General features: G+C 40.3%; 1 protein-coding gene and 1 long non-coding RNA gene across 2 annotated transcripts; both read left to right on the top strand.

Moving 5' to 3' along the window:
- The first annotated feature begins 6,207 nt into the window (after positions 1-6,207).
- On the top strand, positions 6,208-7,392 carry LOC129046643 (uncharacterized). The gene is made up of 2 exons (XR_008508281.1): positions 6,208-6,839; positions 6,931-7,392. It is a non-coding gene; the product is annotated as an uncharacterized LOC129046643 (long non-coding RNA).
- A 2,380-nt stretch (positions 7,393-9,772) lies between these two features.
- Positions 9,773-21,883, top strand: IRAK1BP1 (interleukin 1 receptor associated kinase 1 binding protein 1). Its single transcript, XM_036380898.1, has 4 exons — positions 9,773-10,039; positions 16,529-16,594; positions 20,437-20,567; positions 21,563-21,883. The coding sequence occupies exons 1-4, from the start codon at positions 9,773-9,775 to the stop codon at positions 21,831-21,833; spliced, it is 735 nt and encodes a 244-aa protein (XP_036236791.1). The 3' UTR covers positions 21,834-21,883.
- The last annotated feature ends 3,931 nt before the right edge of the window (positions 21,884-25,814 follow it).

The raw sequence follows: 25,814 nt of genomic DNA, 5'->3' as shown, positions 1-25,814 counted from the left end.
TTCCCTAAAAATGTAGCAATTACCGTATCTCAGTAATATATCCACAGGAGAGTTATTTAATGTAGTAGGATCCTATTTAAAAGTAAAATTACCTTCTTCTGTACTCAGTTTCCTGAGAGACAACTATAACCCAAAAAAAGGACAAACTGATGTGACATTTTCCATTCTGGATTACACATCCAGCTCTGCTATCCCTAGCATAGGAAGGACACTGACCTGTTGGAGAAAGTCCAGACGAGGACCATAGGGATAATCAGAGGGACAGAACACATCTCCCATGAAAACAGGCTGAGAAAATTGGCATTGCTCAGCCTGGAAAAGACAAGGCTCCACGAAGACCTTACAGCAGCATTCCAGTATCTAAAAAGGGGGCCTATTGGAAAGCTGAAGAGGAACTTTTTACAAGGGTCTGTAAAGATAAGGACAAGCAATAATGCCTTTAAGCTGAGATGAGGTTTGGACAGGATATTACAAAGACATTTTTTACTGTGAGGATGGTGAGGCACTGGAACAGAGAAGTTGAGAATATTCCATCTCTGGAAGTGCTCAAGGCCAGGTTGGATGGGGCCCTGAGCAAGCTGGCCTAGTGAAAGGTGTCCTTACCCATGGCAGGGGGTTGGACTACACAGTCTCTAAGATCCCTTCAAACCCAGGCCAATCTATGATTCTAGAGGGGCCCTATTATGACCCTCTGTTTTGGGACTCACTACAGTGTGGTGAAATATGAAATTATAGGTTGCAGCATTCTACTTACTTGAAAGGAGAAAGAGTGAAAAATCTAACTTTAAAAATTCTCATAACATGCCAGATTTGTATATACAGAACCATATGGCTGATCTTGCAATTATCTGTTTTCCTTAGTATTTATATACCTCTCTGTGGTGTGTCTTTTTGAAGTTCTAATTCATCATTTCAGGTGCAAAATAGAGTCCCTCCTGTAAAATAGGGATGTTACAGTCACACATACTGAAGGTCATTCAAAATATTGGAGCTTTTATTTTTTCTCCACAGATCTAAACCTAGTTAAATAAAGATCTTATTAATACAAAAAGAGGAAGAGTAAATACAGAGAAAAATGGCATGGATTAACTTTTCTGAGGGAACAGGGTTAGAGTTTCCAGGGAAACATTTTCTGAGGAAGGACATAAAGAAGAGGGTGCTAACACAGTGAATTTAGCCCTTGAGGGAACTCCAGAAAGGTGGGTAAAATCTGTAAAAGGTAGAGATGAAGATGAAAAACACATCAGTTGGATTGAGTAGAGTGAGCAGGGAAACTGGGGGAAGCAAAACCCAGAGGACAAAGTACAGGGTCTTCAAAATAGAGAATAAGAACTCTCATCATGGAAAATCTGAGGGGTAATTAATGAAAGCTTGCCAAAAACAGCGTAAGAACTTTTGAGGCTTTTTCCAGTAACTTCTAATGTGTGAAGGAAAAAAGTATTGGCACGAAAGTTAGGAAGACATTTCTAACACCATTCCATTTACTCTTTTAAGGCTGTCACTGTTCTCTTTCTAACTTTCATCTCCCTGAGTACATAAAAGCAAATGCAACCTTTTCCTGTCAGCTGCCCTGGTCTGAGCCTCCCACCTCTGCTTCCACTTTGCATCCAAACTCCTGCACACCATATTTCAGCTAATTTCTGAATTGTCACACCTCCCAAGCTATTCTCACATCTTTTTCTTTCATCATCTACAGCTTGATCTTTGGATGTGTGTATTTGAAAGAAGTATCTGTCACAAGCAACTTTGCAGGTTTTTTGTTTATTAATTATTTCAGATCAATAGACATAATTAACAGTAATCTTTAAGTCATTACAAAGATTCATAACAAAACCAAAGTTACATTTTTTGGAAACATTTAAAAGATGTGATGCCATGTACTTATTTTATTTTCTTTCAGAAAATGTTATCACCCAATGACTGGCCTAGATTTAAAGTGATCAGCTCTTTACCAATTCCTCCACCTACTGTGCAATACCAAGATTTCATCTGAATTGATAGCTTGAAAAAGAAAGACTACACAAAGGAACTTTTCAGCCTGTGTGCAGTCAAAATATACATTTCCTCAATTCAGGGGATTCAAATTCTGGCGTCAAATCTAATAAAAAGTGCCTGGGTAATTTACTGAAAGCCAACATTTGTTGCATCTCATATTCAATTAATCTTGAGCTTCAAGACATGAAACTGTAACTTTCCCTGCAGAAAAAGAAGCTGTTTTTTGTCTGTGACATGGTGATGTGACAGTGGGATAGGTTCAGTATAGATGAATAAATAAACAATATATAAGGAAAGAAAGAATGATTTTTAAATCTTTTTAAGAAAATATGTCCTAATTCAAGCTTGAATAAACAAATTTAAGCTTTTTTTTAAAGTTACCTATTTTCTATTTTGTCATTTGCATTACATTAAAAGACTTGGGAATGAGCAGACAAATTCCATGAACAGGATTGATAAAAGATGACCTGGGGAAAAAACAGACACTTCAGAGTTTAAGGCTTGTTGGCAAATCAGACTATACCTATCAACAAAGAACAGGGTCTAGGAACTGAGTCCCAGAAAGAAATCCATTTGGGATAAAAACTCCTTTCCTCTGCATTTGAAGCTGGGATCATGGTCTCTGCAACAAGTTGTGAGAAAGGGAAGTCACAGAAATGGTGCAGAAGGAATTTTGCTGGATATTAAGGATCTCTGCTTGTAGAAAGAGGGGGACTCTGGACTACAGTGTCTCTTTCTTGATGCTGATTATAATTAAGTGCTGAATCAGTGCATTCCTTGAACCAAAAAGACATATGCAAACATGAGATGGTGAGGACAGATAAGGATATGCAAAAAATCTGTAATATCAGAGGTTCTTTTTAGAAGTGAGTAGCCTAAAGTCTGCCAAGGACTGCTTGGAAAAGAATAGATTTGTTAATTTCCAGCCTCTTCTAGTCTGCATTTTCTGTTTTTACAGGTAGCATATAATTTCATCCTTTTTTATCAATCAGAATAATTAAAAAATCTGCCCAAGAACATCAAGAGGCACTCCATAATATGCAATCTTTCCATCAAGGCAGCAGAGTCTTCAAATAGTTTGGTAAACTCACTTCTAAACTTTCAAAAGCTGCATGGCCTTTTACAGAGAGCAGGACACAAAAATTAGTTTTGCTTTTAAAATCCAACATTGCATAATTCTCCTCAATTGTATGACTGCCTCCACAAAGCTTCTCTAAAGTGTTCCTGCTGAACATATAATTGCTGTAACTGTCAGGTTCTTGGTGGTGAAATTATCAAGATTTATTGCCTTCCTGAAAAGTATTTGTGAAAAATTAAAACCTAGATGTTTAGCTGCACTTTTATATAAGAAGCATACATGTCTGTTCATTCCCAGTTATTGTGAGCTTCTAAGAAAATATAAAATTAGAGATCAGAGAAAATGTGTGTTGTTTCCTTTAGAACTTACAAAAGCTCAGGTATTTTAAATAAATTGTATTAAAATTATTAGGCATGGAAATTTTAATGAAGAGTTTAATATAAGCCAGTATCTTAAAATTACATTGTAATTATTACATTCTGTAGGACTATCTTCAAGTTATGACTTCATTTATAATTTATTTTTAAAATATTACACATACATTTTTTGGCAAAGATTTATTGCTTACAGAGAATAATTTCTTGCTAATGCAATGCTGAAGACCACTCCAAGGAGTCACTTAGCCTTTTTGTATTGTTCATACCCTTGAACAGACACTGTGACTTTTTACAATTTTAGCTGCTGCTGAGCACAAATATGAGACATTTCAGTGATGTCTACCAGAGAGAACAGATTTAAATCTTAGTTCTACTAGTCTTAAACCTAACTTTCTCTCTGACAGCATTATTAATATCAGTATGTTCCATGATTTAAGGCTTCATTCAGTCATGACTGAAGACAAGCAGTCTCTTAACAGATTTCACTAGCAACTGTATTAAGTTCTTAACAGTTTTACATTAATGGACAAGAATTATGTAATTACTTCTTTTTTGTACTGTGGGCTTTCAATCAGTAGATTAAATCAAAACCAACAGCTAACCACAATCATAGAACAAGATAATTGCTCACATTATATGTTAAAGTTCACTGTGAGAAGCAGAGTAAAGAAATCTCCACTTGCAATAACAGGACCAACTGAAAACTACAAAAAGTCAGATTACATCTGCACTCAGCCTGAGACAGTAGCTTTGTGTGGCGTTACGTCCAAAACAAATTATCTTGTCAAATCACTACTACTCTTTAAAGTAAAATAAAAATGTGATGAATCCATTCATATTTTTCAGCAATACTGGAAAATTTTTCAGCTACTTCCTCTACTCTGGCTGCAAATTCTGGAGTGTCTTCCAGCAAGTGACATCCAGAGCAGAGACTCACTGTCTGACATCCTGAGTTACAGAAATCATTAGCAGCCCTTGGAAATTCTGGAGGCACAGCCAAAGTGAGAGGACTGGAGGCACTTCCCTTTCTCTGTAGACCTCTGCATGTTGTAAAGGGAAAACTTTCTCACCAGCCTCAACTCCTGTGAGCCCGACTATGTTCCTCTCAAGCCTTGGCAAGTCTGTTTTTCTCATTAGTCCATGAGGGGAAAAAAATCCCCTCTGAGTACACACAATATAGGAGATTTTACAGAAATCATCTAAGTTCTACATTGGCTTCATCTTATCCAGTAAATGTTGATCTTGAAAATAAAACACCAACAGGGACAGACCTACTAGTGTTGGTCTCTTTTTCTTCCACATTTCATCTTAAAAGATACTCAAGCAAAAGTTTAAAGCTCCTTGGTGTTTGTTGTTTAGAATTCTTAAAAATAATTTTAAATTTTGAAGGATTATTTTCCATTTGTTTGGATCTAACCTTCTCAATTTTGAGTTTATACGGTTCTGGAAAGGTAACGAACCAGGCTTACAGGGGATATTTATTTGTCCTACAGAGCAATTGTCAGTGCTATGTAAGAAGTGAGTGGCAGATAAGAAGTGAATGACAGACTGATTTTTCATAAAAACATTGCAAGGAACAACCAAGTATACATAAGTATGGCACTGGGCCTTTGCCCATTAAATGTTTTGCAGCACACTAAGTCAGGAGCTGAGACACACGACAACAGAAAGACATCAGTCCACATCTCTACTGTAAACTGTCCTTTCACAAAACCAGCATTTGGCAGCACCTGGAACAGAGATTTCCTTGTCACGCACATTCCAAACCTTCAAAGTCTTACCTCACCAAACAAATACAGATCCATTGCTAAAAGTCATAAGCAATGTTGCACTTCACTGCTACCATACAGAAATAGATCCAAACATAAAACCATCTGTTTCCCAAGGAAAAAAACAAATCCCACACACCATTTAGCACATCTCTATTCCTTCACAGTCTGTAGTTAAGTTTTAATTTCTTAATTCAATGATAAGTTAGTAGAATGATATTCACAATTTAAATAGATTTTCCAACTCTAAAACAACAGGTTAATCCATCACATTCAAAGATGCCTCCTACTCAAAATGTAAGTCAGGAAAAGCTTATTATCTGTAGATTTGGCTCTATATTAAAATTCTGAGTGACAGACTCTCAATGCCATTAAACTTGAGCTTTGCAATGTATCTTTAAAGAGTGCAAAGCAAAAATGTGGCTATAGGAATTAAAAGATCCCTGGTGCATGATGTTCTTATAGTGCATACTAACCACTCAGTCACATTTGACCTTGTTTCACATAAAGGTCTTTTTCCATAGATTAGTTTGCATTTCAGGTAATTTTATATCTGGCCTTAGAAAGATCTTCTGGGATTCAGCCAATTAAGCTCTTAAATTGATACCTTTATGTAATATTTCTACAAGACACACTGCGTTTCCCAAAATTTAAAGATCACATAGCACTGAATTTTGAAGTATGCAGCACCTATGAGATTTCATTGCATATCTATATATTGAGTATAAATACTGCAACATGTTTTGTTTGATATAGACTGTCTCATAAAAAGGCAAATCACTTTTACTCAATAGTTAAATCAGAATTATCTTGAACATGAAAAAAAATGGAGAGTACACAATTGTGGTGGTTTGACAGGAAATGTGTTTTTTGGGATGCTGTGTTTTTGGCCAATGGATATTCAGACTTTAATATTGGCATTTAACCTGACCATTGAGACATGGACACGCCTCTGAGAACACGGGGTTAAAAGCAGAGCTCTCCCCTGGGAGGGCCCTCTTGGGTTTCCGGTGGGAAAGAGTTCGGGTCTCTCCCCCGGCCCAGCTGCTGGCTGGGCAGGGGGAGGGGAAAACCATGTGGCCAAGAGAGGTAGGCCTGAGCCCGGGGGTGGAAGGGTGGAAGAGAGAGAGAGAGAGAGACACCGGGAGCCATCGGGCAGCCCCCCCCTGAGAGATACAGAGGGAGAGAGAGAGAGAGCCGCTGCCTGGGACTGTAACCTTGAGACTTGAAAAACATGGGCCTGTGCCGGCAGCACGGCTGGAACGGAGGAGAGGGGGGGGTTCAGCCGGCCGCTTGTAGGAGCTTTTAACCCCTTTTTGGAGAATGAGAACTTTACAGAACATTGACCTTTCCTAGAAGATAGAGTGGAAGATGAGGAAGGAAATGGGCCAGTGTGAGAGACGTCTGGGCGAGTGAGAGATAGTAGAAGAATAGAGAAGAATCCTAGTGGGAAGAGATGATGGAGTAGCTTTAGCTGGACTCTTTTTGTATAGCCATGGACAGAACCATGTTCCTTGTGATACAGAGACTGCATTCTAGGGGGAGGCAATGGCCTCAGAACCAAGAGGGTTCAGTGTTGGTGCCCCTCGGCCCCAGGGGGTGAAAATATGGGGGGGACAGGTGTCCCAAAAGAGAGATTGTTTGTAATACAGAGACTGCTCAGTGTTGATGCCCCTCGGCCCCAGGGGGTGAAAAAATATGGGGGGGACAGGTGTCCCAAAAAGAGAGATTGTGGGGACAGGTGTCCCAAAAGAGAGACTGTGCCTTTTTTAGATCGGGACAGAGCATCCTTAAAAGACAACCCTAGAAGCAGTTCTGGTCCGTGTTCAGTGGTGAGAGCACTGGACATGGAAAGGAAGAAGTCACGACGGCAGATGTACTCCGGGCGGTGCCACAAGTGACACAGAAACACACGAGGCTTCAGCTGTGTTTCCAGGGGAAGCCCATGGTACAAGAAGGACTCCTCTCCTCTTGATGAACTGAAGATTGATTGTCTAAAAAGTGATGCTAGACCGAGAGTTGGTGATTTGAAGAACAAATGTATTGTGTTGGAAATTTAGTGGGGGGAGGAGGAAATGCATTTGTGAAGTTTTCATTTTCCCTGTATGTGTGTGTTCCTTTTTATTTGTAGTTGTAGAGTAGTTAATAAAGTTCTGGTTCTTTTCTTTCCTAAGTAAGAGCCTGCTTTGCTTATTCCTAGTCACATCTCACAGCAAAAACCAGGGAGAAAGTATCGTCATGGAGGCACTGGCATTGTGCCAGTGTCAAACCTTGACAACAATTTGGCTTCATTACACTATCCAAGAGTTTTTTAAAAGCTTTATTAATGATTTCTTGATAAGCACCATTCAATACTTAGAGTATGTTGATTGATACTATTACATATTTAAGTAATTCCATTACAAACATCTTGGCTAAACAAAAACAAAACAACAAAAAAGTAAGTACAGATGTGACAGACTACTTTCAAAAGCATTTAACTCTCTGTTTAATGAAAGAATTTATTTCTGAGGAATATACATTTATAATTTCCTCTGTACTCATTTTCTTTTTTCCATTTTGTTTCTTAAAGTCAGCAGTGCCAATTTATTCATACAAGCTCTCAAATTGATTTATTTTAAGTGACTAGGCACTGATATTTTTGGATTCTGTTACAAGCTGCTTCCTTATCTTGTCATATAACTTTGATCAAAGTCAGTTGCACTCAAAATTTTAGGAGTCTCTACTTCTGGTTGTTCCTGCTGAGAAACATGGAGTGTCATCTCCAGATGTAATGAATACCTAAGAGGTTCAATCTGTTTCATTTGAAGCTTTAAGTGTTCAGCAAATATGGAGAGAAAACCAGATTCAAAGGCAGAAGACTCCAAAAGTCATGAAGCAGACAGAAGTCACTGACACCTCTTAAGGCAGATATGATATTAATGACAAGAAAGGAAATTTGTACAGAAGCTGTCTAATGACAAGACATGAAATGCACACACACACCAAGCAGACTAATGAAGGGGACAAAAGACAGGGCTTCAACTCCCTCAATATTCCGCTTCCTGACACCTTCAAGAAATCTTCATCTGAGTGTTAAAATCAGATCTTAATGTCTTCACATGCCATGTTTTTATCTAGGAGGAGAATATAGCAATATTTATCAGACACAGACTTATCAGAGTAACACAGACTTTCCAAAATTTGCAATGTGAATTCTGAAGGCTGCAAGACCTTCTGTAAACATGCAGTACCATTCCAGCCTCTGTGCTACAGATTTCAGGTAACCAAAACACAACGTACCACAAATGTAAGCAGCGATGACATATCCAGAGTCCTTCCCAAAAATCCTCATACAAACGAGACCAGACATACAGAGCTCATCACTGAGCTACTCATTTCGCAGTCACTCTGACCAGCTAAAGACCTGGGCCAAGAAACATGTCATGAAGTTCAGCAAGGGAAAACACCAAAACCTGCATCTGGGGCGGAACAATGCTGTGCACCAGGGCTTCACTGGCTGGAAAGCAGAAAAGGACAACAGGTGGATCACGGACCCCATGGCAAAGCAGGCCAGCTGCATCCTGGGCTGGATTAGGGGCAGCATTTCCAGCAGGTCACGGGAGGGGATCCTTCCCCTTTGCTCAGCTCTGGTGAGGCACACCTGGAGTGTTTCCTGGATTCCCCAACACCAGGAAGATATGGACATACTGAAGAAAGTGCAACAAAAGGCCGTGAACATGATGAAGGAGCATCTCTCTTATGAGGAAGGGCTGACAGAGCTGGAACTACAGCCTAGAAAACGATCAGGGAGATCTTATCAGTCTATATTTAGATGCCTGATGGATGGAAGACATGGAAGCCAGTCTGCCTTCAGTGTTGCCCTGTGACAGGACACAGTGTACAGAGATTAAAACACACAACACTCCAGGTGAACATAAAAACTCTGTATTTTTTACTCCGAGTATGGTCAAACACTGACTTGGGTTGCTCAGGTCCTGGAGTCTCCATGTTTTGAAATATTAAAAATTCAACAGGACACGGGCAACCTGCTGTGGCTGACCCAGTTAGGCCAGGGCGTGAACCTTGTCCTCCTGTCGTGTGCTCAGTCACCTTCATGGCCGGGAACCACCCTGGGACACTGCCATGGCAGCGTCCCCTCGGCGAGCGGCGGAGGGACTTCCCAGGCAACCAGCGACAGGACAGGAGGATAGAGTCTTAAACTGCACCAGGGAGGTTTAGGTCGGACATTAGGAGGAACTTCTTCACAGAAAGGGTGATTATAAATCAGAAGGGAGTGTCCAGGGAGATGGGGGAGTCACCCGGGAGGTGTTTTAGGAAAGACTGGACGTGCTATTCAGTGCCACGGTTTAACTGGCATGGTGGTGTCCGGCCATAGGTTGCACTCGATGATCCCAGACGTCTTTTCCTCCCTTAACGCCGCCGTGAGGACGCCGGTCCCGGCGGGAGCGGGGGCTCCGGGCCCGCGCGGCGGCGGTCGGGAGCGGGCGGGCGCTGTGACGTGGCGCCCCAGGGTTGCCATGGTGCCGTGAGGGGCCGCCATAGCCACGGCCATGGCGCCGCCCGCGCCGCCCCCCTCTCGCGTCTTCGCCGAGCTCGACCTGGCCCCAGCCCCGGCCCCGGAGGGACGCGTGGAGCCTGCGGCGCTGCCCGGGCGGGAGGTGCATGTGAACGGCAGCGCGGAGCTGAGCGCCCGCCCGGACCGGGCGCGGGTGTCGCTGCGGCTCGGCAGCCGCAAGGAGGCGGCCGTGGCGGCGCGGAGCAGCGTGTCCCGCCGGCTGCAGTACATCGCGCACACCGCCCGCCTGCACGGCATCCCGGTGAGCTCCGCCGCCCGGGGCCCGCTGAGGCGCCGGGGCGTCCCCAGGGGGAAGGCGGGGAGGGCAGCAGGCGGGGCAGTTCCCGGTTCCCGGGGCGGCTCCCAGTCCCGTTCCCGGTCCCGTTCCCGGTCCCGCTCGGCAGCCGGCGGGGTGCGGTGCCGTCCCGCCGGAGCGGCCCTGAGGAGAAGCGCCCGCGGAGGGCCTTGGTGCCGGCGGGGAGCAGGGGAGTGACGGGTTTGGAGCTCTCGGAGCCTCGGGAACCGCTGGGAAAGCCTGCCTGTCTTTGGAAGGCTGCAGCCACGCCAGCCCCAGCGGAAAAGGTGGAATGGCCCTACCCGGGCTTTCCAACAGGTTGCTTGTTAAGCATGTGAAAGCCGTCCTGCTTCGAGTCCCACGGTGGTGGAATCGCCGTCCCTGGAGGCATTTTAGGAAAGGCTGGACGTGGGTCTCAGTGCCATGGTCTAGTTGACATGGTGGTGTTCAGTCTAGCGGTGCACGCCATGACACCAGAGGCCTTTTCCAACCTAATTCTGTGATTTCTTGGTGTAATACAGCATTCGCCCGTGCAGGCGAGTGAAACTGATAAAGTTGTACACAGCTGCATAAACTGTACCTGTGTGTGTCAGAGTAACTGTGATGACCAGAGCTTAGCAGCAAATACATACAGAGCTCTTTCCTCTCTCGCTTTCTTCTACTTAAGTAGAGAGGTTTTGAAAAACTTGGGATATGATCAAGATAGCTGAAGTGACAGAAGCCCCTTGTGGACCCAGAAAGTTTTTTACCACAATGAGTATTTTAGCCTCTGAAAGCAATTTTGCAACAATGAAAAAAGCATAGACTTACCTTTAAAGCTCTGTCCAAACAGTAAATGCTCCATAAGAGTGATGTCCTAACAATTGTGCTGATGATGTTTTTGGATTTCACAAAAGAGTTTTGGACAGTGTTCCACACATAGGGCTCTTAAAAACAGGAAAAAAAACCCTTATCTTTTATGGACTATGCAGTTGTTTTCAAAAGTTACTTCTTATTGAAGTTCCCTAGGAGGTTTGTGCCTTTTGAGTGTATTCACAGCTAAGCTGGGGGGAAAGGGAAATGATCAGGTTTGCTATGAACACCGGATTATTCAATGGAGTAAAAAGGAATTGCAGAAGAGTTTCCTGATACTGCATGATGGTACAATGCAAGTCAGAGTTAGTAAATGCAAAGTAGGAGAGTCAGTTACTCAGCCTAAACAGTGATGTGCCACAGTGAAATTGCATGCCCACATTTCAGATGCTGCATGCATTTGAAGATAAGTACTGGCACCAGCTTTTCATTTCCCAAACAAAATAGGATTCCATGGGGCTTATTTTGAACTGTTATGCTGTCGCTGTAAATTGTTCAGGAATAAAGAAGGCAGTAAAGAAGACCACTTAGCCCCTGAAAAAGCTCATATTGCAGCTCTGGGACTAGGTGACAAAGAGACATGGAGGCTGCTTTAGGCTAAGTATTGATCATGGCTGGGTGCATGTTTGTCACAGGCAGCATTTGTCATGGGTTCCATTGACATCAGGATGAATCGTTCAGCCAAAACTGGTGTATTTTTGTAAGGGATTACAGGTTAAATGCCTTCAGTGTCTATTAAGTGAGTTAACAGGAGTTTAAAGTGGTGGATTTTAAGAGGAATGGGAGAAGACAAAGCAATTCAGCATGCATTCGTTCCTATTAGTAGAGAAAATGTTACTCTTTGTACCCACCACCATGGTGAGCTATCAGATTATGGGACATTTTTGTCCTGACTGTAATTAAATAGTTCTTCAGAGCATGGCTATATTGGAAAAGATAGTTGCAGATATTTACCCTACAGTGAATCTGAACAACTGACTTCCAGTTTTGACTTGATACTGATTGAATTGGGACAGCAAGGAGCATCCAGCATGTAGTGGCTGGCACACAACAAGAGTAGGCAGGGTGTTAAAGAGGTGAGTGTGCTTTAGAGGGGCTGTGTGCACCACTCCAGGATAGAAAAAAGGATTGCAAACTGAAGTATGACTTGGACAAACAAATGACTTTATTTGGGTTTATAACAGTCAGGTTCAGAAAAGTAATGTGAGCAGACAAGCAGGGTAGAGAGTGGGCTGTTTTTACAATGTGAGAGTATTCGGTGTCTTATTATAGTTACAATAATTTCACAGTAATCTTTTTCTCTTTCAAAGATGCTCTGTGTTGGAGAATGGAAATGTTCTTTCCACTTAGTTGAGAGACTGTGAAATGCTGCTTGAGTTGTGGGTTTCTCAGTGTTAGCAAAGTGTTAGCTCTAGGGAACTCTGAGAAAAACAACATGAAGTTATTTTTTTTCAGAGTAGTTCCCCACCGTATAATTTTTAGTGCTTTGTTTCATCTAGTTTTAAATCACTCTGCTGCTGGAGCTTTTATTTGCCTTGCAGCTTTTCCACTAACAACTCTCACTGCTGGCAATTTGTTCTTAACTGCGTTTGCTAACTTCACTTGCAGCTAATACCATTCTAGACAACTGTAAAATTAATGTCTCTTCACAGTCTCCATATGGTTCTAGTTGTTGCGAGCTTATCTAAGGCCTCTTTAGAAATCATCTAACTATGCTATATATTTATTTTAATTAATCCACAGAACAATTTTCTTAACCCTTATTGTTGCTATAGTAGGAAGTCTGTGAGATGGGAAGTGCATAACCTTTGCAGCAGCAGGCGCTTGCATTAGCAGCTTCTCAGGAGGCCTGGAGGCAGCACCTGATTTCCATATACATTTACACAGGATTTTAATCAGAAATAGATGCACATAGTGGCATTTATTTATAGAGTGCTGTAAGTATATGCAGCACTTCAGAGCACAGAATGTGGTTTCCCCATTGATTTTACTTTCCCTGCAGCCTTCAAAGCAATCTCCCTTAATCAGCCCAGCTGCTCAAAAGTAACATTTTTTCTCTTTCTCTAGAAGCAAACAGATTTTATATTTGCCAGCTATGATTTATTTGGGGAGTGGTGTGGAGATGACACTTGTTTTCTTTACTGGCTATATCTAACTGTTGGCATTGGCACCATGTTTAAAATAACAGTGATAATATTTGTTGTACCTGTCAGAGTGTTGTAGAACAAAACAAACCATCTAGCAAAACATATCTGGTAAGCTCTGGGTTAGAGATTGTCTGAACTGGGATACCTCCTTTGGATTTATGTGCAATATTCTTCATATTTCAAAACTTACTCAGGAGTCACAGTTATGGATGCACATCCATACAGTCAGTTAAAAAAGGTTTTAAAGTTTGCTGACTTAGTTGCAAAATCTTCCAATGATAATATATCCCTGACTGAAGGTAAAAACCTGTGTAAGGCATCTCCTTTTTTATATTACTACATATTTAAAGAAATATCTCCAGAGTACCCTGCATTTGCTGAGTACGAATCTGCTTTTTGTCTTTCTTGTAATAACTGTTACATATACCTCCATTACTTCTTCTTTAAGCAGCAGAAACTTTTTCACCATAGGGTTTTGGTTGTCATTCTGTCATCTCATGCCAAATAGACCAGACAGAGTGTGGGGATGAGAGGCTGCAGCACAGCTACCCAATCCCAGAAGGTGCTCACCATCCTTAACTCTCTGGAGACACTGTGGATGAGTGTCAGGAGACAGGAGCGTACATCAAGGCTCTCATTTACCATTTCCATAGTGCCAAGAACAACAATGCTGTGATCACATGGAAGAAGCTAACTCTTTTGATTGTTCAGATATCTTTTTTTTTGATAATGGAAAGTTATACTGGATATATCAGTTCAAATGTACAAGTAGATTTTAAGAAACACTTTCAAGTGTCACCAGATATTTTTTATTTACAGTTACACATATCAGCATACATTACCCAACATGCATTAGCATACATTTCAAACTATAAATGCTTTCCCTTGCTCAGGGAAAACAAACAGAAGCTTGGCTTGTGTGTCATAAAAAGGTGTCATAGTTTCGTTAAGTTGTTAGCCTGGAGCAGAACATAATTTTATGTGCAGATGGGCTGTTCTCTTAGTGTATTGTTGCATACTTGTCTCCTTGAAGTATGCTTTTGCTAACTTACCCATTTATTTTTTTTTCCTGTTCTCTTCTGGGGAAAAGAGCAGTCATTCCTATAGCCAGCCAGTGTCATGAGGGTGGACACAATGGTCCTGTGACTAAGACATTGTTCAGAAGTAGCAGATTGGAGGAAGGACTATAAAAAGTTGTGTTCAGTTGAAAAGAGTGAAAATATAAAGCAAAGCAATTTCTAGACTTGATATGCTCAATGGGATATCGACTATCTTTTTCATTTTTGTTTATTTTAGAGTGCCTGAAGCAGTGATGTGATGCCACATAAAAAAATGGCTTTATAAGCAGAAATCACAACCTGAATTGTTATATTGGTTTAATTCTTTTTTGTGATTCTTGGCCCACAGATTTAGAAAATATAGAAAGTTATTCCAGATGTCCAGAATACCTGAAGTGCAGCTTTCCCTAAGTCACAGTGAAAAGTATTTCTTCTGGGCTATTGCAATCAAATGGGTATTTCCTCAGCCAAAATATGAATAGTAGACATAAACAGTAGGGAATAAAAATTTTTGCTTTTGAAGTAGTCTCAGTCTTGATTCCAGTTTAAAATTCTGTTGTCTCCCACCTGTCTTTTCCATATCTTTGTGTGAACACAGTCACAAACAGAAGCGAAGTATCTAACAGAAAATGTATCACAGAAGGCCACCTTGTTATGACTTCAGCAATTATTTCATCCATTTATCTTCAGTAGCATATACAGCTACTGTCACATTTGGTGGGATTAAAATTAGCTGTGAAGGAAATTTTGTAATACGTGGTGCAGAATGATCTTTCACTCCGTAATATTGATCTTGCCATAGCGCTTGATACCACGGGATGGCAGTGTCCTTAAATACTCAGGAACCTTGGGAGGGCACAGCCAAATTCCAAGGCTTGGATCTGCTCAGCAGGAAAGAGAACCTGTTTTTAAAAAGGATTAAGGAGAGGGAACAGGGGAAAACAAATGCATTTTTTTCTATGTTTACAGTTGTGTTACAGCACAGCTATTTCTGTAAGATACGAGTTGTAGTAGTTTGTTTTTTCTGTGTGGTAATTTCTATAAGATATGTGAAACCTCTGGGGAAAAATGTTTCTTGGCAATTGTAATTGAATTCTAACATAAATAGTAAGATTTACCCCATCCTGTAAATTAAATGAGCTGTTGGTGCTAGACTGTCTTGATCACTCTAGCAAACCCCAGCTAGCTACATAAAAGAAAAAATACAGCTTTTATGGACTACTGGCCCTTGCTAATCCTTGCCCTTACTAGAAGAGACTTTCTGAAAATATCTAAAAATAGGACTGTTGTGCTTAAATTTGAGCACTACCAATCAATCATGATACAAATTTTGAAATTTCAGGTTTTTGTAGACTTTTATTCAATGGTAATAAAACCATATAATATTTTAAAAGGAAAATGCTTCTCATAGTTAATATCATTTGCATAAACTTATGCATGCATGCATGCTACATGGTAAACTTGAAGACTTGAGCATCTGTAGGAAATACTCTGACACAAAGCATCTTGAATGTCAACATTGAAGAAAATATTTCCTATGCAAATAAATCTAGTAAATAAAACTTCTTGAGTAACTGGAAGGCTGGGTATTTGTTTTACTACACTTCATAGGTGTTACATGCAAAGCTGCAATTAAACTGTAGGCTGTGCTTGTGCTTTTTTTGCTATGGTAGAGTAATTTCACAATAAATTGTTTGTTCAAACTGTTTACTGCAGAGCAAAGTGGGTGAAAGATATGTGGCTGTTAGACCAGTAGCAAGCTGGTCAAATTTTCACATGTAACTGCAGTTATTCTGTATCTTCCTGAGTTCAGTACCTTATTTATGTGTCCTACAGGATTTGCTAGTGCTCTGTGCAGCCATTATGTTGACCAATGTAGCTGCTGTTGATGCCGAGGCATCACTGGTGGAACAGCCTCTTTCAAGGGTTACCATTATGCCAGAATAATAGCTGTTCAATCTTTGTTCATATGACCTTGCTACAAGCTGCTGCTGCTGCTAAAATATCTTAAAATAGGGGCCTGAAAAGCACTTCTCACATACTAACTTTCTAAAAGCAATTGAAGATTCTAGATTTCTTGTACCAGGTGAATTTACAGTTACACACTAGTACACACAGCTTCTACCTAGCAGCTACTTTTATGACCTAATTGTTCTCTTCAAGGGAATAGCAGCAAAATCACATTATAGAGCTACTGTATAGTTGACTTAAAATAATTCAAGAAATCTTTAACATCCTGCTAGTTTTTAACTGAAGATATTTGCGTGGAAAATTCAAAATTTTTGTTTCAAAGTCATGAGTAATATACCAAAACAGTTCAGCTTTTATAGGACACCGTGTACATACAGCAGATGCTTAATTTCTGTCTTTTAAGGTTATATTCCTCTACTTTGTTTTAGGAAGAAAATATGACTGTAACAGAAGATTTTAGTAGAGTAGAAAATACTTACCAAATGGAAGCAGAGGTATGTATTCAACCTAACCAAAAATAAAAATAAAATTAAAAAGTAAGTGTGTCAAGGACCTATAAAAATTTGCAGACTATCTTTACTCAGACCAAGGAACATAACGGCAGCATAGTCCAAAAAAAACTATTTAAGGACTGCAGTTTATAGCAGAGTTCAGCTGCAGTCTTCTGTTGTGTACTGAACTTTTCTTCTCAGATGAATGTGTGCTTTTTAAATGTTACCTGATGCTACAGACTGTCATATTTGGTTCTGGGGCAGTGTGAGCAAACCAACAATTCTGAACTTCCCTTCACCTATAGCCCCTCCTGCCCTCTGCTTCTTTCAAGAAATTGGTGAGTTCAGAAAGCTGCCCCAGTTAATAACCTTTTTTTTTCCCCAGCTCAGCTTTCTTTTTTTTCTTTCATTATTTTAGCTCCTTGAACTGGGAGCAAATGCAAGATCTGCTTAGGCCACAGTTGCAGAGCACCTGGATTTTGGTCTGTTCTGTACAACTCTGCCATCAGCTTGCTCTAAGTAAAGTAAAGGTAATTGTTTCCTGGGTAATTGGCTCAGAATTTTGTAGGTAAAAAGTGCTCTGTGAAATGCAGATATTGTGGGAATAATCCCATTTACTTCAGTATCTGCTAAGGGAAGTACATATTTGCACATTCATGCCATAGTAGGAAATAAATGCTGTGCTTGAAACATTCACTGAGGGAAATTATGTGTGTTCAGCTAATGTATTTTTTAGACCATAAAACTTTAATCACTACCCAGCAAGTTTAGAGATCCTTACAAAGTAAACCTGGAGGCCTGCAATAAAATGATAGCTGGTTTATAGAGCTGTGGTTTAGAGTCCTCTTAAACAAGTTCAGCCTCCTTAGTTTGCTTGCTTTAAGGCATATTCTTATCTAAATAACACCAATAAATACAGAAATGATTGAGAATTTGGAGAACAAAAGTTGGATTTTAAAATGAGCCTTAATATACTTAAATGGTGTGCATTCATGTTCTGAATGACTTCAGCTTCGTTGTGGAGACACATACTACCTTGAGAGCTTAAATCACCATGTTTTTTAGATGACCTGTACTTAAAAATTAATAAAACCCCTATTATTAATTATTATTTGAATTATTGTTTAGGCTACAGACAAGCTTAGGCTTACAACTTCAGTCTTAAAGTGGTAACTTAACCAATTATCTGTCCTCTGCTATTAGTCTTTATACAGCAAGGATTATATGTGGGAGGCTAATTGCTTAGATTTAGTGTTGATTTGTAAGCAGCTTGGACCAGCTGTAATTGCTGTTGCAAAGTTGTGTGGTTGCCTGGGACCCCGGGGGTTGGAACTGGAAGAATCCATGCACAGTGCTGCTGTTTTGGCTGCCCTGCACGCCGAGGTAGCAGTGTGGCCACTCTTAGTGCAGAGATCAGTCTCACTTCTTTATGAATATCCTTGTTTCATTAGTGCAGCTTCATAAACCAGTGAGGGTCCATTGACAAGCCTGTTTGCCTACTTTAGCAATATGAATGAATTTAAAACTCACTTCCACTCACTTCTCTGTTAGAGTTTGCCATTATATTTGTGTTATATGTAAAGTCTTGGACATCCTGTTTTACTTGATTCTGTAAACTCTTCATCATTTGTTCTCTGTAAAGAGTTTTTAGATGACTGAAAAATTCCCAGGCGTGTAGCTATTTAAAAGTATAATGAAGAACTCAAGATATTCTTTCAACTGTAAGGAGATAATTTTAATTCATGCTATAACAAAGGAAAATATGCAGAAGAATGAAGTTGTGTATAAGATCACAAAGCTTTATAATATCTTTATCATAATAGTTCATTTATTGCATGCCGTGCTCATGGGAGGAAGATTATGTTGGTTTTGTGCATTTCTTGATTTGCTTGCCTCCTTATAAACCATAACTTCTTGCCATTTGCAGCCTTTTCCAAACCTGGGAATGTCTCTAATAGTTTTGCATAGCTTCATGCTACTTTTTCACACTTTTTAACGTTAATAACTGACAAAGTTAAAACATTCATTTGCATTTTAATGTTGAAGTATTCTCTGTAATTGTAAGTGGAATGTATTGGATGTAGCTCTAAACGAAAATTTTGATTTTTTTTTAGGAGGGGGAAACAGCAAAATCAGCTATTGCTCAGTTGTTTTCTGCTTCTGAGGGTACCTGATCAAGTGCTTTTTTTTAACAGTAAAGTTCCTGAGTGCCCAGAAGTGCCCCAGTCTGAGCAATTTATCTCCTGCTTAAGACCCGTAGTTCTGTTTCATCATTTTTCTTTTGTTTCATCCCTAGAAGGAGCAAATCTTGTAAATGCTGATGGCAATCTGGAAAACACTATGACAGTCCTCATAGTGAGACTTTCTACAAAATACAGCTATGACAGTTTCCTGGCAAAACATCACAGGGAGATGTGTGCTTTTTATATGTATGGAAAGAACTCCCACTGAAGAAAAAATTGTAGGTGTAGCCTCATCTTCAGTCTCTGTTCAATTGACACTGCACCTTTCAGAGCCACTGAACCAGTGCAAGGATCCAAGCCAGGATAAGGTTCAGGTACTACACCAAAAGGCTGTCAAGGGTAGCAAGATGGGAGCATTAATTACTTTTTACCTTTTTCTGCATATGAAGTAGCTCCCTCCTCCCTCACTGAGAGACTCAGCTCCTTTGAATTATCTCATAGTGCACAAGGTTAAATCTGTGGTATGCACACAGGAAGCTGCTGCAGTGCTGCTGACGTGCTGCAACTGGGATTTCTGTGTCATATCCCTTCACTGGGGTAGAGTGATGCATAGATTGCAGCAGCCATGGGGGAAACTGTACATCCCACGTGTTGGCAGTAGAATTTTCCTTGCTGCAGGTTTTTTCTTCCATTCCTGTGGAAGCTGTATTACTATGCAAAAAGAAGGGAGTTGAGGATAAGAGAGAAGGTGAACCTGACTCATGGTGGGAGCACTGTACTGGAAGTGAAGATGAGGTTTTAGGTTTTTTTTTTTTAAAAAAGTTAGGGATCCAGGATTTCTGATTCCTGAATGCTGTATCAGCTCAGTGTCATTGCTTCAGCCCTAGCAGCTGTGCTTTGCCACAGAGAAGAGCTGGCTTCTGCCTGGCCAGTTGCTGCCTGGCTGGACTTTCCACCAGGAAAACTGTTGGGCTCTGGATCCAGGGCTGATAGTGATTGCTGCTTCATAGCATTTGGGAAGGACCGCAATTCCTAGTGCATCTTCATTTAATGCTTCTTACAGCCAGAGACTGTTGGGTGTTTAAATTGTTTTTAATCGAAGTCTGAAGTGCCCAGTTCCCCTCTCAGCACTGCAGTGAGTCTCTTCAGACAACACAGGATTTGGAGCCCACTGCAAGCTGAACTTGGCTCGGTTTAGCTTAATCTCATAGCTGAGGTTTCTTTAATCTAATGCTTGGAATTAAAATATTTTTCCTTCGTGCACAATGTTTTCCACATCATTTTGTATGAGCTTCTGCATAATTAACATCTAGCAATCTAAGAAGGGACGAACCAGGATACCAGGATGCATCTAGTCATGTGCACCAGAGCACATGCATTCTTCAGATTGTCTGCGTACCAAGAATTCTGCATTTCCTCTGGAAGGGATTTCTTAATCCTCAGTTTTAAGCTATTTAAGAACTTCTTTCTGTTGCAAACATAATGCTAGTCTCTAGGGCTATATAGAAGTCTTATAAGTTCATAAATATTGGAGTTGTATATAGCACTAGTGTGTTTAGTTACCTTGTAGATGTCTGGTCTTACACTGATTTAAATAAAAGTGTTGAGTCATAGTGGAAAATGAAAATATTACTCATGTGATGTCTGTTCGCTCACTCCCAGGTCTGTATCATATTCAGTGATTTTGGAAAAATGCAGAATGTTTGCAATCTACTCATTGAAAAGTTAGGAACCTCTGTTACCATCAATCCACCTCATTTCTACCATACACCAGAAGCCATAGACACACTTCGGTAAGTTCTCTCACATGCCAAAAGTCTTACAGCCTCAGTTAATATGAATACATAATTTATGCTGTTTGCAATGGGAGCAAGTAGTTTCCTTCACACCTATTAATATTTATGTTAGAGATTTCAGTATTTGATATAAGTTAATGTTGTTCAGCCTGGAAGATAGAGTTTGTTCTTGTCCCTGCGCAAAAGCAGAATGTAATAAAAGTTATTTTCCCACTGATTTCCACTGGAGTATAATCTGTTGTGAATCTTAGGTCAACAGAATTTGTCTCTGATTACATCATCATGTGTAGATTTCATTTGTATTTATTCATGAGGGTACAAGTGTGTTACCAGGTGTTGATAATTTTAAGTACCTTTGCCAATTCCCATTACTGTTAGCTGACATGATCTGGAAAGAACATGTGTGGCACTTCTCAGCATCAAAATATGCTGCCCTGAAGCTCACAATTTTGATCTGTTTTAAGCATTGACTATTCACAGTCCAGGCTCCTCTCACTAAGTGGGAGGGACAGAAGGAAGTTTAGTCTTGGTTGGGGTTTTGCCTTTTGTAAGAAAAGAACTGCCTGGTCCAAGCAGCAAGCTTAATTAGCTGCTGTTAAAGGTTCCAGAGATGCCAAAAGTGAATGTCAGAGGTATCTACAGGAGGTGAGGAAATATGGCCAGTGACTTTAAGCAGGTGCTAATATACCTTGCAGCTGAGCCACCAAAATGCCTGGAGCAAGGGTTGAACTCTTGCTTGACTCAGCGTGGATGCCTGCAGCATGCAGGTGTTAGAAATGCTTGATCTCATCAGAATTAGTGAGGATGCTGACATTTCCTCCACACATTGTCCCCTCAATACCCAAGCTGTGGCTCAGAAGCTGGGGGAAGGTGATGTGCCTTAGCATCTCTGCAGTTACGAAACCTGTGACGCTAAAAACAAAAAGCTTGGCAGGAGCACTGGTACATCAGTTGAACCTGCTTGTTATTGTGCTGCTGCTTCCACCTCTCAGCCGCCAAGTGTGTGTCACTGCCGTGGGGAACACGCGCCGGAAGGCCCAGGAAGTCTGTCAGCTGTTTGGCCAGGCACTGGGAAAGCCTTTATTGATAAAAGAAGAGGAAACAAAAGAATGGGGAGGCCACATAGACAGTCACCTGTCACTCTCTGCTGATTCACAGACTCTGCAAGAAAGAATCCAGAATGCTACTGCTTATGCATCTTGTAGAGTGTTTGCTGTGTTTGAGATAAAGGGAAAAGAAAACAGGAGAAGCAAATTGCCCTAGAAACCTTCAAATCCTACACAGCTTAATAAAATTTTTATTCTTTCTTGTGATTTTTTATGTTTTTTTACTTCATTCTTGTGGTAAGTCTGTCCCCTAAAATTAAGGTTACAGTTAATTCTGAAAGTACAGTTCACAGCTGCTTATTTTTTTTCCTGGCCCCTGTAAAACAGCAAGATATTTGATGTCCAAACGTTTGGCACACCTGGCTGAAACTGTGCCATATCTGAAACTGTGTTTACCTTTCCTCCCAAAACTGGAAGGAAATTAATCCCCATTGCTGAGTCGTGACAAACTGAACAGGCATTGTGTTCGCTTCTGACAAAAGTGTGTGTCCAACATAAAACCTGCTTAGGAATGTTTTATTTCATCACAGGAAGAAATACACATTTTATCCTGGTGTCTGTTTGCTCAGTTTTGAAAAGGACATCTGTTATCTGGATGTACGTTACATGTACAGACACTGAAGTACTCAGTCATGAGGGTAGAGTTTTTTCAACCATGGCTGCATAATGTACTTTGATCCATCATATCCACTGAAGTAGGTTTCCATATCAGGGTGATACACCTGAGAAAAAAATATTTCAAGTTAAAGAAGCATTAGAATTGGAAATAAATATAAACTGATACTTAAATGAAGTATTGAAGTTACTACATTGTTTGAAAAGTCCTGATGAGTTTTTAATGCACATAGAGGTACTTTCAATGGCATTTTCTGTGTACCATAACTGAATTTCTGTCATCAGAATAGCAACTCTCTCCAAGTACTTTACAAATGTTGAACAGATCTCATGAGATGTTACAAGCTAGATTTACACCAGCATCAGTTTTTAAAATCAGCACTGTTTCTTACTGAAGTAGTTCCCACTTGTGTTGCTCTAACTTGTGAACCTCTAACACTTGTTAGAGGTATTTGGTATTTCTTTTAGCTGGATCAGTTATCTAATCCAATGAGGCAGCAAGAACAGTAAAGAAGCGGTGGGGGAGATGGTGAAGACAGACCCACGTGATGACCTTAGGTCCAATATGAAGATGCAAAACCACCAAGGACAATCCAAGCCTTGTCTTGATGCAGGAAGCCTACAGTGAGGTGGCTCAGAACTGTCAGCTGGGAAAGGGTCATGACAAGTCTAAGCATTTTCTGATCTTTCAACTCTTCAAGAAATTACTGTGCCTATTAGGCTGTACAAAAGGCTGAGTGAGGGCAATCCACAGACCTTTTGAACTTGAGACATGACTCACCATCTGTTAATAATTTCAGCTAGACAACTTTGAAATACCTGGTTTTGTGAGCTTGTTACCAATAGTTTCTCCAATAATCTTCATGGAGAATTAACCTGCCACGTGGGCGAATAAAGCAATTTGATACCTTAAAAGCTAATTCCACAAGGTAAATATTTAAGATGAAGTATCTGTTTCTCCTGATGGAATACAAAGGAAACTGAAGGTAGCCAGCTAACTGGCATAGTGGAAGGTGCATTTTTTAGACAGTGTGGGCAGAATCCAGTTTTAAATATTTATGATACTCATCTGGAACAGCATAGTTTCTGCTCCTAAATTCATGCATGTTGGCATATTCTATATTACAATTGGTGGCTAAACCAGAATGGACTGAACTAAGGCTTCTCCCAAGTAAAAGAGGTGATTGTGTTACACTGTGCTTGAGAGGAATCCTTTATGTGCAGCAGCACAGATTTGAGAGAGAGCATGGAGAGTCTTCAGGCTAGTCTGACTTACACAATTCCTTTGGAGGGTTTTCCCAAAAGGCAGAGGAATGTGCCAATTTTAATCTGCTCTGTTTGACTAGACCAAGTGTCTCCTGTTAAGTGAATGGTTCATCTACTTGCTGTTTTTTAAAATACAGACCCTGCCACTGTCCAAAGAGAAGGCATCCACAACAGATAAGGGTTCCCTTGCAAAAAGCCACCTGTATGTGGCATGCATGCCTGAAGGCTGTTTTCTGGCTCAGAGTCTCAGACTAGTCTAAAACTCAGGTGTGCCTTGCATAAGCCAGGAATCAAAAGCTACTTCAACCCTGATACACAAAACAGAATTTTTGGCTCCCGAAGAATTTTGTAGTTAAGAAAGGAGACATTCTTCAGTCTGGGCAGCAGCTGTTTGAAATAGAGATTTTTCAGAGTAGAATTGAGAAACTAACATACTTTACTAGATGCCCAGAAATCACAACAGCCAAATAAAATGGAAATCAAGTTGTTAAAACACTTACAAACCTCAGCACTTGGATACTTTAAAGTGGGTACTACCTGAGTTTGGTCATTTTTCGGCTTCAAAAACCCATGCTTGAAAGTACAGCAGTAATTTGTTTATCTGCTTTCTCTATTAGTTTTCACTAACTTTGCATCCTAGCTGGTATCTATTAAGCCAAAGGTCAGCCAACTTTTAAACATACAGGGTAACAATCAAGTTGCAACTGAATAAATACTACCTCTAATCCCATAATAACTGTTATCTCTTCCTCAGAAACATAAGCGGTAGATTTGCCAAATCCATTTGCTTTGTTAATTAGAATTCGATAGTGAGGAGTATCTTTTAGATCCTGTAAAAATAGAAAGAAAATAAATAGCCTCAAAGAGAGATGATGACTAAAGATTACATATTATAATCAGTTAACTTTCAGTGGGCTTACAGAACCTAAATCCCCTTGAGATACATGTGTGTATATATGTGTGTGTGTATATACAGCCAGTTCATTTTTATGATTTTACCAATGTCAGAATTAAATATAAAGCAATCAGAACTGCAACACACGAAGTTCTTGGGATATCTGAAACATTTTTTAAGTTTAATTAACCTTTTTTTCGCACAGACCAGATTTACAATATCCTTGCTTTTTGTACATAGGCCCAATGGCGATCTGCTACCATCCCTTTTTCCTTCACAAGTGACAGCTAAACTCCAAGAGAGGAAGAGACAAGTTTAGAACATAGTGCCACCTCCAACAACCATGGTCCCTGGAAAGAGCTAAGGCAACTTCTATATGTATATATACCTGAATCTTCCAACAAAGAAGTGCCTGTGAAAACAAATCCTGGGCCAGGGAATATGGGCCGTGCTATTCGCTGCTATCCATAAACGTTTCTGCCCTAAGTAACCCACAATCTAAACACATAAAAGTGATGGATGAATACAGATGGAGTTTATGAAGCAATCAGTATTGATCAATGAACAGGCAGTGGCCTCTGCTCAGTGATTTCATAAAGATCTGGAAGTCAGAGGAAGGCAAGGAAAACCAGGCTGATGTTTTGAGGGATTTACAAGGACCAAGCTCAGTAAGCTGCAGCCTAAATGTCAGAAGGCATTTTGCAAAGTGCTTATGACATGAGAGGCAAAGGCAATTAAACCTCAGAACCAGCAAAAGACGCTTAAACCCCTTGTCATCACTCTTGAAATTAAAACAATAAAGATGAACACTAGGATGGGACAGCAGAACAATGTAAGGTACATAAAAAGAATCAATGCCTGCTAAGAAATTCTTGGGGGTTCAGCTGGTGATAACACTACAGAGGGGAGAAAAGAAAGCAAGGATGCAGGTGTTTTGGAGGCCAAAGATGAGGGACAGTTGGATAAAACTACATCAGGGAAGGAAGCAAAAGCACAAAATGGGACTGAATGTCAGTTCCCAGCTGAACATGAATGTTCTGCTATAGGCAAAGATTTTCATGTTTTCTTCATTTTCAGTTCTCTGACTTAATAATTAGTGTCTTCCTGCCACTTAAGCAGCATGTCAGTGGCATATAGAGTGTGCAGCACTGCATTACCAGATTAGCACTGTCAGCAAAGATTTAGCATTTGATTTTCAAATACAAGGACTTAAGCAAGAGAAATTCAAAGGCTTTAAGAATTCTAACAAAAATGTGTTTTTAAATAGATTTACACTCCAAGTAACCAGATCCTCAAAAACATTGCTTTTTCACTGAAACTGATTAAACACAGAGGATTACTTGCATTTCTTAAGTGCAGTGA

This window comes from Molothrus ater, chromosome 3 (genome assembly GCF_012460135.2).
Source record: "Molothrus ater isolate BHLD 08-10-18 breed brown headed cowbird chromosome 3, BPBGC_Mater_1.1, whole genome shotgun sequence".
Classification (NCBI taxonomy): Eukaryota; Metazoa; Chordata; class Aves; order Passeriformes; family Icteridae; genus Molothrus; species Molothrus ater.
Note: the sequence above shows the minus strand (reverse complement) of the source record. Positions and strands in the feature narration are given on the sequence as shown.